Below are 13,324 nucleotides of genomic sequence, written 5' to 3' on the forward strand. Positions count from 1 at the left end.
GCATAATCTAGTTTAATCACAATAAGTAACCATGTTCATGTATATTAAGGCTAATAAGCCTAAGATTAATTTCATCCTTTTCTTCTATGTATTCTTCTTTAGATCCCGATGATAACTCACCGTAATAGTTGGCTCGTTGCTAATTAACGTTGGTCATTGATCTAGTAGCTTCTTCTCGGTGAAATTTTTTTTTAAAAATAAAATAAAATAAAATAAAATAAAATAAATAATAAAAAAAAAAAGTACTTAAGTTTTGAAAGGCACGACGCTCCCACGTTGTAAGATCCAAAGGAATCGGGTCTATCTTTGTAACGTTACAGAGTGAAAGAGAGAACGCTCTGTCATTCCCTACATCATACACTTTATTCCTAGATAAATTGAACCCATTCATGTGAACCAACCTTCATTTATCATAACTTTGCACATGCTTTCTTTCGCTCATTGTATCTAACACTTTTTCTGTTGGGCTACATTTGTGCCCGTTAAATTCTTTAAAAAAGAAATTAAGAAAAATGTAAAAGAAAAGAAAAAATAAAAGGAAAAAAAAGGAGTCTTCTAGAGCTCGAATCAAGGAGGAATGAACATCATGGTATCACAAGAATCACCTGCCTTGTTCTTAACTTAAACAGCTGATTTGTGAACCAAAAAGAATCACATTTGAAAGTGGGAAAAAAAGGAAAATGGACTCAAGATGACCATTGATCGGGTACAGTGAGGAAGTAAGTTGTCATTGCTTTCCGAAATCTTCTCTTGTACTGTTTTGGGGAGATGATGGTTGGTGAGGCGTTTTTTAGACCGCCAAGGATACCAGAAGCCTTTACCCAAGTTTCAAGATGCTTGTCCCATGTATACTGTCGCATAAAATCGATTATACCAAGTACTAGCTCTTTCCGCTCCTCATCCACGCCCACTAGCAGCGAGTAGTCCATAACGTCAACAGACTGCAAATAAACAAGTAGAAGGTGTCAGTCTTTGACACTTCTGCCATGGGAGCATGTCTCATATTTCTCTGTTTTCACGGGGAGAGGGGAGGGAAACGGGGCAAATGGTCACCTAGGAAGGGAAAAAGTGATTCGTGTTTCAAAAATGAATTTTATTTCAATCCTGAGTCCTGAAGGTGACACAACAATTCAACTGTAACTGCCAATTTCCATTATGCACTTTGCATTCCTCCAGTTCAAGCAGAATGAAAGATGTATTGCTAAAATGCTAATGTCGTACTATTTATCAACCAACAGAAAAGCCTTTAGTTTGCCAGGACCAAATATATACTCGACTAAAATTTGCTAAATTCTTGAACTAGGGATCATAATAGCCTAATAGGTATAACGGTTTTAGAGTTGACTAAGATAAAACTGGCTCATTCCTCTGCATTAATCAGCAATATTCCTACTAACTAACAGCAATTCAAGAGGTGTAACTCAATATCATATTTTATAAACTAATTAACTCAAATCAACTAAAGAGAACTTGTTACTCATTGGGCTAACAATCTATTAATTATTACTGAAACAGAAGTTGCTTACGTCACCATTGCCCACGTGTCGCTTTCTCAATAAAAAATTTCCCGTCTAAATACAATGATGATGTCAATTTTTTTTTTTTGTTTGTAGAGCTATAATATTTAACATTTTTGAAATTTAAATATTGGAAACTTTTACGACATTACAACTAAAACCTATCGATTTATCGTAGGAAATTGAAACAATTTTAAATAGCAAGCTAATAAATGACCTCCTACATTGAACTATGAATTAGACAAGGTTGAACAGATACTATATCACAATTTTGATGAAAATAAAAAATTTTAAAATTACAAAATATACGTAATTCTTATTTATATTCATGTATAATAGCGATTTATTTCTAAAATGTACAAATTAAAAATAGGTTTTATATAAATCGTGCATCGCACGGGTTCTAACCTAGTATCTTAATAATATGGCAATAACTAATAAAAATGATATGTACAGCAGCAGCTCATGTGGAACCTGCCAGTGGCAGTCTAGTGAGGTCTAAAATTATGCACCTTCATTGCTACTAGTCCAATGTGAAAAGTGTGTTAAGAATTGGTACGATAAAGTGAAGGCCTGGTAATATACTGAACTTGAACCACATTAGATAAATACTACGAATATAACAAAGGCAGAAGCAACTTACGGCCAGAAATGATGTATCATTCCAGACAGCTCTTTCTAATCTTCTTTTTGCCTTGCTTCCAAGAAAAATGGGATTTGTTCTCAATGTCTCCAGAAGGTTCATATCTAGAAGCACTTTGTTAGCTCCTGTTGTATCAGAATTATAACGAGACCGAGAAGAGCCCTTGAGATCATAAATCTTGGATATATTTCTCTTGTAAAAGAGATTCTCCATCACCATCAGATCCATTTTTGTTTCACGCCCGCCCTTCAGATGCTTAACAGTAACCTGTCATAAAAAGCACAAGAGATCAGGAGTTTCACTTCCCTTACAACTTCATTACACAGCTAAGGTACAAAAGAAAAAAGATGCCCAACCTGAAAAATTCCAAGCACTTTGGCAAGACAAGTTGGACTTCCAGAGTCTAAAGAATCATTTAAATATTTGAAATACTCCGCTGCAAACTCCTGGAAAGATTCCAACTCTGTCTTTGTCACTTGCTTAATTATGAACCTCTCATCCATGGACTTCGCAAAGTACACATTACTCTTTCCCCCTTGTGCACTCCATCTTCTACAACGGCTCAAAGAGCGCACAAAGTCCAATTTGTTGGGACAACATTTTTCTTGAAGCATGTCAAACTGCTTTGCAAAGTAACAAGTAACAGAAAATTTTACTTTCCCAATAGCAGCTGAAGAATCATCATCAAAAGTAATCTGCAGGTGAGGAGATCGCTTCTGATCATTCACTGTTGAATTAGTCCTTGATAAAGATTCTTCAGAGCAGTAACTTCCATAGTTGATGTAATCTAATTCCAGTGAGCCAATAGACTGCCAGGATAAAAAAGTGGAAACTGCAGAATTCTCTCTCTGGAGATCTTTGCCACTCCAGCCAGCTATCTTTTGGCTCGACTTATCACAGATCCAATTATCATACTCTGTCGAACAAAGGGCATATGATATTACACTGGTAGGTTCATCATCATAGACAGCAATAACCAAATCGCTTTGGCCTGTTTGTGGATGTAGTAAACGAGGACCTTCAAACATATGAGATGAAGAGATAAAGGAAGGGATAAATTGAGCCTCGTGCGGTATAACTTGTGAAAAGGTTCTCATAACACTTGGAGTGGGCTCTTTAATCATATTTCTGTAGTCTCCAGAAGCATGGAAGGACCTGACAGCAGAGAGTTGTGATGCAGAATGCAACCTTCGGAGTAACTTTTCTTCTAATCTCATAGCAGAGTCAAAAGAACAAACCCTTGCTGGACCCATCAATCTTTTAAGAGGCAGGTTATCAGCTTGGATTACTTGACTTACAGGAGCAGCTTCAGTTACGTCTACATCTGTGCCAGTCCATGCAGAGTCTATTTTATCCGACAAATTAGATGCAGGAGAGTGCAGAGTCTCTGAAGATTTATCACTAAATGTTATTTCTCCGTCCACATACGATTCCTCCTGTTGTGAATGTTGTAAAGTATCTGAACTGGGATACTCAAGAGAGTGAGATTCGGTGTGCCCTTCATCTTCCGCTCGATCAATAAGAAACTTGGAATCCTTAACTAGGTCATTCTTCAACTCTTTCAGCTCAGCAAGAGACCCAATATCCCCTGAACCCTCCAGCTTATAACTTCCAGAATTGAGGAGAGAATCCAGAGAATAAAACCGACGGTCCCATGTATGAGAACCAACTAAAAGAGACCTACGCAGTTGATTTAGCTCCAAAACGTCAAATGATCTCTCAACCAACTGTAGATTGTCATCCATAGCCAGTTGAAGTAAATCCTGTAAATAACGAATTAAAGCATTAATCATCCACTGACTAAATCAAGCCTACTAATTTGGCAATGAACAAGCATCAGGGTTACAAAATACATTCATAATGTTTCATCCAAACTTGCATGTCAATTGCTTTCTGACACCTTCCCTTTGAATCAGTAATAAAACAAACCAAGCTTAGAAACTAGACAGGTTTTTCTCTAGGAAATTAATGGACACAAATTAATGAATACATGTACATTCAAAAAGATTTTCTTAGACATTAGCATGATAGAACTACCAAACATAAATCAAAGTCTATCAGTGACATGTTCAATCACTTCAATATGAAAGACTGATAGAAGGAAGAATTATGACACTAAGTAACAAACCCATAAGATTCATCTCTCATAGGTTCTAGAAATACAGAAATGCAGGGTTTAAATAGGAATATGAAATTGAAAACTAACTGATATTCTACATACTCACTTGGTAGTGATTTCTTTCTTTATCTAGGATGTCTTTGAACTCTAGAATGTGCTTATGCAAGTCAACTGAATCCATTGAAGCGCCCCTGGAAAATGTACTCTTTTGCTCCATGACATGGAGTACATCACTCACCTCAGCATAGAAGGTTTCCATTTTACTCTTCAGCTGTAATTAATCAAGGCAAGAGAAACAGAAGATGAAGCTATTTATAATGCAGAGACAATCACAGAACTAGAAGGAATCTAAAACTTACATCTTCCACTTCTCTTTTCATCCAATCCTGCTTACTTTGGCCATTAAACTCAAGTACTGAAGGGGGCAGATGGACAGTGAGGATATCAATTGGTGAGTAGTGAAAGAATACAACCATGCTTCCAAACCTACAAACAAACATAAATGAGTAAGTAAATAAGAAAAAAAATTAAGGAAACAACGAAAGACTGACTCTACTTGTTTCAGTCATCCCTGCCAAGGAACAAAGGCACCAACCAAAATTATAAAGGGTAGGGAGGGGAGATACAATCATGATAAAAGCAGTACCCATAGAAACGGAGACAATCTCTTTGAAGAGAATGGCCACAGCTTGCGACACGGTTAGCAGTTGCATGGTTTGAGAAACTGAGCTCTAAGAACTTCCCAAAGGAAAGGCCCCAGGCAGCCTCGGACAATATTACTCTGCGGGTTGCTGGTGGGACATTATCAACCTGTGCACATCTAAGGCACCGATGCCACATCCATATTTTTCCATCGCGCTCTCCAGGGAGTTTTTCTTTGTCTAGTCGCCGAACATTTATAGATAAAACACCCTGCTTGTGAGTATAGCATTGCACATGTGCTTCAACAGGTTCTTTACAAGATCGACACAATGATGTCTGTACAGGTAAATCGAATTTGTCAACTTCTAATTCGGGAAAGCAGGGTTGATAACAAAATAACTGTAGCACAAATTTAAGTAGACTGGCATAACAACTTACAGTGATGCATAAAAGAAAAGTAAAACAAAATACCTGATCAAAAAGGTCATCACGGAGATATCTCCCAAGTGGCTTATCAAATGAACCATAAAATCTGATCCGCAAGAGTCGAGAACGTTCACAAAGAGTTGCCTTAGCTACACAACGACTAGAGAAGGACACCAGTATACTCTGATGACTCTCAGTTGATGTAATATAGTCACCAGAAACTTCATTTTCATCAATACTATCCATCTCTTTGGGCTTACCTTCGTCTGGAAACACTTTCTCATGCAATTTAGACTGCACAGGATCGATTACACTGCTACTTGAGTCACTGAATCCAAGTATGTAGTTATCACATGCAGGGGATGTAGATTCAACAGTTGCATTAGGCAATGAGCCATCCGCAAGCATGTGAGGTAGCTTCTTATCAGTAGTAGCATCAACAGGGAGACCTGACAAAGAACTAAGAAGCTCAAGTGATACTTCTTGTTGACTGGTCTCCATCTTATCTACAAATCTTCCAGAGGAATCTACCACATCACTTGACTGCTTTGAAGGAGCAACTGCATCAGAACAAGGGAGAGTCGATGTTGCATTATTAGCAACTATCTTTGTTTGTTCAGAATAAGATTGTTTAAGTGCCATTTTAGGTAGATGAGCACCCTCATCAGCAAGAAAAGAAGTTTCCAAGGACAAATGGTAAGCTGCAAAAACTGAGTATTGAACCACATGCTTGATTCTCTTCAGCTCCTCCCGGCATAAACCCTTCAGCAAGATCTGTATGAACAAGAAAATCAGAATTTACGACACCCGATCAAAATCATTTTTTTTTTCTGTCACCAATTTTTTTACTGGATTATGCATGCCACTGAATTTCTATAATCAAAGATAGATTGTTTTGTCTAGAAAAACTATTTGACATGAATCCATATATAACTTTCCAAATGAAAAGAAAGATACAGGCCCACTCAAGGCCCTACAATTTTCAAATTTCAAGAGCAAAAAATAAAGCAGAAAAGAGAAAATATATTACCGTACAACCTAACCGTCTAGGGCAACCTTCAAAAAACATCAAGGTTTTAGACGGTCTCTTATTGAATTGATTAGCAATCTCAAGTGTTTCAGATACTCTCTCCAATCGGAAAAGCTCACAGTGACCAAGTCGAGCCACTGAAATTTTATCAACAGAGGGAGTTATCAAAGCCCCTGTGCACCTTGCTATTCGCTCCAATAGAGTCCTTTTAACATTCAAAACCAAAGAAATCTCCTTTTCAAGTAGATATTCTTGTGCATATGATGACACACTTTTCTCAACAAGTAAGACATTTGGCCGATGGGCCTCTATCTTTGAGACAATCACCTTCAGATGGTTCATCTCCTGCTCAGATCAAAAAGTCGAAATAACTATGACATTTTGAAAAACCATATTGGATCAAACGCATACAAATAAGAATTATAAAAATAATTAAATACCTCTTCCAGCAATGTATTGAATGATGCCAGCTGGTTTTGAGCTCTCTGGTACTCTAGTGATCCACCTAGGAGCAATAACCTTGGGGTTTTGTATTGAGAAGTCATTCTCTTATGTTTAATGTTCTTTGTACATGCTATACCCTTTATCAGGGTGCTGAGGAAAACAAAAACCAAAAATCAAATATAAGAACGACAGCAGAAAAACAATGGGATACGACAAAGGATATGAAGGTCGTAGGATCTATGATGTTTATACAAATCCAAAATCAAATAACCGATTTGAATTACTATTTAGATCAGAAATATGATCATTTTATTCTCATTCCATTAAGCATCAACCCTAAAATTGATAATTTAGTAATAAAAATCTTTGCACCTTTAGCAAAAAAGTAATATACCAGCAGTTCACCTTTAAGTACTATCTTCTCACCCGTCTCTATTTAAGCAACTTCTAAGAGTCCAGTGTATGTATTCATTTTTTATCCATTAATTTTACTTCATTTTGATAAGTTAAAACGAAGAATAATACAATCAAACTACGTGTATAATGTTGCATCTTGCATGTTTGTGCATGACATAACAGTTAAAAATTTTCACTGTATGTAAGTTATAACTATTTGATTTGTACTTTTGGTAACCTTGATCTTGAAATATGAGTAATTCTTCACATAATAGCAGTTCAATACCAAATAAGAACTTTCAATTTGCCCTGACAACAGTTGACAATAAACAATTTTGAAACATACCTTTCACTTGGGCTTCCAGATGCAATACACTTAATCTTCACATAGTCTCCAGGATCCATACTGCCTCCCTTGCTAGTATCTGGCTTGACAAAATTAGCAGCTTGCCATGCTAAATTACTAACAATTTCCAACCAATCTTGACAGCCCATTTCCTTGCCAATTTCAACGCCTTCATCCTGTAATAACTGTGATACAAGAGCTCTGAAATGACTTTGAATCGCAGACCTTAAGGGTTTCCCCTGCTCCTCATTGTGGCTATCTTTTGCAGGACATAAATCAGGAAGGCTGACAGTGGAGGAGAAGACACCACCAGATACTCCAACATCATCGTCATCGTCGTCATATTCAAAACAATTTCTTTCTGCCTCATCATTATCATCTTCAGGAAGTGGAGGATGCCAAATATGACCAATATTTTCAAAATCCAAAGGTTTAGGAAGCTCTTCATTTTCTTTGACAAGGATGGTGACTTCATCAAATCTGCCATCAACATTTGCAAGATTGCTAGTCCCTCTGTCAAGCCTTTTTAAAACGGCCACACTAGAGGGACAATCATGCTGAGGTTTAGGGCTTCCACCAACTATTTGCTGTACAGGGCACCCAGCCCTAGGTGTATTAATATTGAACCTAGAGGGGCTATCTAAGGGACTCGAATCTGCTGACCTGTAACTATAACACTCATTCCTAAAACTAACACTATTAGTGTCTATGTCTGAACTGTCATGGCAATATTCACTTGTTGAGCTGAAAAAATGCCTCCCGGACTCTTCTGGTTCTTCATCACTCCTATATCCAACATGAAAAAATCTATCAAGGGAATACAGCAAACAAAAGGCCACAAGAAATAGCATACAAGAATTCATTAATTTTAAACCTAATTGCTGAGTTTGTTGGCACCCAATTATGACTTTCAGCTATCTTTCCTGTTCAAATAAAACCCTGGTGTCCTCTAAACTGAGTTTTCCTTTCTTTTTTTTTTGAGTAAACTTTTTCCCAAATATTGTCCAATTTGAGTAGCAGATCAACCTTTTTCACTACACCAAATACTTGAGTAACATTTTATCAAACAAATTCTGATGTACTTTGAACATAAACAGCTTTTAACAGTTATTAGTGTAGCAAATAACTCATCCCACACTAAATCATCTATTATCTTTTTTTTCCTTTTTACTGTTGGGGGGAGGGGAACATTCATACTTGGAAGCCAAAAATTATTACAAAATGATGTTGGCAGAGACAAACAAATTCAATCATCACATGTAAACTCAACAACAGTACTGAACTTCTAAAGAAAGAAAAAAAAAAATGAACCTCTAGGCATAAAATAATCTCTTAATAAAGAAAAGGCTTACTGAATTGGAGAGTGGTGAAGAGAGATTTGTGATGGATAAGACAACATCCTGCTGCTGCTCACATTCTGAGAAGAAATGTTATGATCCTGGAACCCAACTGTATGAGAAACACAATCGTCTTCAGTTCTCTCAGCAATTATGTTGCTTCTTATATCATCACAATCGGCAGGAGGTGATAGAGGCTCCGGGCTTGCCCGTGGAGACTCGGAGGGATAGATTTTTTCAATATGCCTCTTAGAAGGCTTAGAGCAGAACTTGCAGGCCTTAATAACTTTCTCCAGGTGATCACCATTTCTAGTACCACTAAATGTAGCAATAACAACACGAGCACCACTCCCGCGAACACAAGAGGCACACAACAACCTTTTACAGCCTAGACAGCTATACTTGAGGCACGACTCTGAAAACTTCAGTTCACACTGGCAGCAAGAGCTCTCAACCATATCCATATCAGAAGAGCAAGAAAAAGTAGTGATTTTACCCAAAGAAGCCCAAGACCTAAACTTATCAATGAGATCTTGTAAAGGACTGCTATTAAGCACTCCCATCCAATGAAATCACCCACCAAGTTTATTACACAACTCTAACCTTCTTAATCTCAATAACCAAGCAAAAACTCTACCCAATTCAACACCAAAAAAACCCAATTCACCTCAAGTGTAATCAATTAATAAGGTATATTGCTCAACCCGAACGACATCGACAACCAAAAAAAAAAAATTCAATCCAACCCACAAAGAAAAAGTTTGGTGGGGGTATGCTGAGAAAGGAATAGAGGGATTCACATATTAGATCTATCCCAAGTTTCCTTCTGCTTCCTCCTTTCAAAGTAATTAAGAACAATTAGGAGATTCCCTAGAAGAAATACGGGGTTCTATACTCCTTTTCTCCTAGCTCATAAAATACTGAAAAAAAGGAGGGAAAATCACAGCTAATTTATGATATGATTATACTCCTATTATTTACAACACTCAAAGATTTTTCCCACATGAACAGTTCAATCCTCACCAACCCAGATGATTTATATCATTTTAATGACTAAAATCATATCCAAAATCCCAATTCATCAACCAATACCAGAATCCTCCAGATTTGATCCCAGAAAAGTTTGCAGCATCCAAATATATATTGGGGAAAAAAAAAAGCAAAAAATATTGAAAATCTTCACTAATATGGAAAGAAAAAAAAAAAAAAGTGAGACTAATCAATACAGCTTTTTTCCCATCATAGAAGATCAATTTGTGATCTGGGTATTAATTAATTCAACTCCAAAACAAAAAAATAAAAAAGGAAGAAAATAAATTAAATCGAAAAAGTGATGTTTGTATATGAGCAATAAATTGAGATTGAGTAAAAATATGGAAAGTGTAGAAAAGAAGGAAAGTAAAAAAAGATGTTAAAGAATAAAAATGAAGATTACAATGAAACTTCCTCCTCTACTTTGTTTAGCTTTGCTTGATACTGCAACCGCCATTGATGAAGATGAAAAAAGCTCGAAAACCCACAAAAATGGCAATTTTCTCTCTCCTCTTTTTCTCACTCCAGTTTACAGAGCTTAGTAGTGCTAGTATTTTCTGTATCTTCTTCTTGGTTGGCACTCCTCCATTAGCGGTTTTCTCTCTCCTCCCTTGATTTTCTCTCTCCTCTCTCTCCTCTCTCTTCTTACAGTTGACGCTTTTTGAAAATTTTTTATTTCTCAATCTTCTTCTGCTACTATGTTTTAAATGGGTTATTTTATGGCACTTTTTTAATATTATTATTTTATTTTTTATGATGTTTTATTGGAAAACAAAGTTATAGTCTATGAAATATTATTACAAACGGTATTTTTTTTAATCCATCGTTTTCTTTCCTTTTTTGAATTATACCTTCCCTCCTTTGTATACTTGTTCAATTACACCTTACTTTTTAATGTAATTAAAGAGTAATTTAGCATTAGACCTAACCAATAAAATAAAATAGAAAAAAGAGTCTAATATGACATGGTCTTTACTTTTCTATAAAAAAAATATATGTAGGTTATACTAATATACATCCTTCTTTTTTATTACTTGACTAACATTTTTAAATGGAAATGTCATATTACTTGATTAAGGGCATGTTCACTTCATCTTAATTTCATTTCAATTCAATTCAATTCAACTCCAATCAGTTCAGATTTGTTCAATTCAACTCCTAATTCCCTTCTCTCATAAAATATTCATTTTAGCTCTATTCAATTCAGCTCCAATCAGTTCAGTTCAGTTCAATTCAACTCAGTTCGGTAAATGTGAATAGGCCCTAAGGGCCTGTTCACTTCAGCTTAATTTCAGTTTAGTTTAGTTCAGCTCCAATCAGTTCAATTGAGTTCAGTTTAGTTCAGCTCCTAATTTCCTTCTCTCATAAAATATTCAGTTCAATTCAATTCAGCTCAATTCAGTTAATATGAACAGGCCTTAATGCTATATGTGGTAAGCTTTTAATGGATAAACTAGCATTTTGGCCCGTTCAACGAACGGGTTGAAGCTCATTTTATTTTTCTTGAAATGTGTTACTTATTTGTGTTGTATGTGTCGGTAATTTTTTATAATAATTTGCTTAATTTTCTTACTTATAATTTGCAAGTTAGGAATACATAAAGATTTTAACATTAAATAATGTGTTATTTTAACTTTTACATTAAAAGGGTATAAAGAGGAGTACAACTTTTTTTTATAGTGAAAATGAAACACTAATGGAACACTCCATTTCTTACTCAAATTTGCAAGTTAAGAATGCATAAAGACTTTAGCATTCAATAATATTTTATTTTATCTTTTACTTTAAAATGGAGTATAAAGTGGAAATATTAATTGTTGTGTTATGTGGCATATGGGTGAATTACGATGACATGTGTCATATAGGAGATTGTGGTTTCGCTTTTTAAATACTAAGTATAGATTCTCTAAATTACCCTCAAAAGTGCACATGGGGGCATCTTTTGGGGGTAATAAGGTAAGCCATGTGTAATAAGGCCACAAGGGCCACAAAACAACAATTTCTCTAAAACAACAATTTCTCTTTTTTCTTCTCAAGTATTGTATCCAAAGCTATGGGTTAAATATAGTCATTAAGTTAAATAAGCTATGAATATTGCTTCTCTTTTTCGAATTGCTTATCAAAAGCTTTTTAAATTTTAAGAAATTTATCAGTCAAAACAAAAAAAAATTATCTTGATCAATGGCCTTTTCACTAATTGCACAAGGCATGGTGTTACCAATTAGCAGTGACTAGGGATGGCAACGGATCTGGACCCGACCCGGATCCGTGGATCCAGCTCTGTTTTCCACGGATATGGGTCTTCAAATTTTGGACCCGACGGATCCGGGTTAGATCCGGGTCCTGTTGAAAAAAACGGATCTGGATCCGGGTCTAACCCTCAGACCCGCACCCAGATCCGTTTACCCGTTTTATAATTTTCCTATTAAAAAAAACCAAAATTATTTGTTTCTTTATTAAACATGTTTATGATGTTAGTGATGAAGATTAGCCCTTTTAAAAGATGGATTTTTGATGCTCACATCGGATACATTATCGTTGTTTTTTTGTTTGCTCATTTGTAACATCGTACTTTTTCATTGTTTATAATTTTTGTTTCAAAAGACAAGTGTATAAGTTGGTTGCTTTGTATTTTTAGATTAGTTGTATAACTTTAATTTAGATTGAATTTAATAAACCTCCGGTCGAAGATTTTTGACCCAAACACTACATTTATTGTAAAAAATTAGGCAAAACGTATTGGACCCGTTTTAGACTTGGATCCTGACCCGGACCCGGTGGACCCGTCGGATCTAGATCCGGTTCTTCATTTTTCAGACCCGTCGGATCTGGATCCAAGTTAGAAAAACGGATCTGGATCCGGGTCCATCCAGACCCGGTCCAGATCCGACCCTTTGCCATCCCTAGCAGTGATAGGACATTTTTTTTTAATTATACAAAGTATAAGGTATATAGTTGTAGACCTTAATAGGGGTGAGCATGGGACGGGTACCCGTACCATTAATACTAACGGTTCAGGTAACCGATAACCAATATCACTAAAAGATATATCCATAAATTGAACCGATAAGTGCGGGTACTCAGACTTCGGATACCCGGATTTTCAGATCAGTTATCGGGTATCCAATAAGATATCCAATGATGATAATTAAACCTAATAATGTAGTTATTATGATATCATTTAACATTAATTAACAACAATACTACATGATCTTGACCAAATTATTAATATTATTACTAATCATTGATATTATAAAGTGATTATGAAGTAAAGTAAGAGTTTAGATTTTGGAAAAATAAATTTAAGTAGGAAAAAAAAACAAAAAAATGCTTATCGGATCGGATAATCGTTAATTTTAAAATGATACCCAATAATCATACCCGATAACAAA

General features: G+C 35.7%; 1 protein-coding gene across 1 annotated transcript; it reads right to left on the minus strand.

The window, feature by feature from the left end:
* Positions 1 to 392: 392 nt before the first annotated feature.
* Positions 393 to 10,618, minus strand: LOC145562348 (putative 1-phosphatidylinositol-3-phosphate 5-kinase FAB1C). Its single transcript, XM_081622596.1, has 11 exons — positions 8,916 to 10,618; positions 7,564 to 8,349; positions 6,818 to 6,971; positions 6,378 to 6,722; positions 5,393 to 6,121; positions 4,926 to 5,257; positions 4,639 to 4,765; positions 4,386 to 4,550; positions 2,517 to 3,923; positions 2,161 to 2,427; positions 393 to 941 (listed from the first exon to the last, which is right to left on the minus strand). Exons 1-11 carry the CDS (start codon positions 9,461 to 9,463, stop codon positions 687 to 689), a joined length of 5,115 nt encoding a protein of 1,704 aa, XP_081478722.1. The 5' UTR covers positions 9,464 to 10,618; the 3' UTR covers positions 393 to 686.
* Positions 10,619 to 13,324: the final 2,706 nt, after the last annotated feature.

This window comes from Chenopodium album, chromosome 10, assembly GCF_948465745.1.
Source record: "Chenopodium album chromosome 10, dcCheAlbu1.1, whole genome shotgun sequence".
Lineage (NCBI taxonomy): Eukaryota > Viridiplantae > Streptophyta > Magnoliopsida > Caryophyllales > Amaranthaceae > Chenopodium > Chenopodium album.

Bases quoted from the DNA above. Each gene is read 5' to 3' on its own strand.
- LOC145562348 (XM_081622596.1), bottom strand. From the start codon at position 9,463: ATGGGAGTGCTTAATAGCAGTCCTTTACAAGATCTCATTGATAAGTTT. The intron at 8,350-8,915 runs GTAAGCCTTTTC...TGTTGGATATAG, and splicing joins CTTCACCACTCTCCAATTCA to GAGTGATGAAGAACCAGAAG. The intron at 4,766-4,925 runs GTACTGCTTTTA...GTTTGTTTGTAG, and splicing joins GATTGTCTCCGTTTCTATGG to GTTTGGAAGCATGGTTGTAT.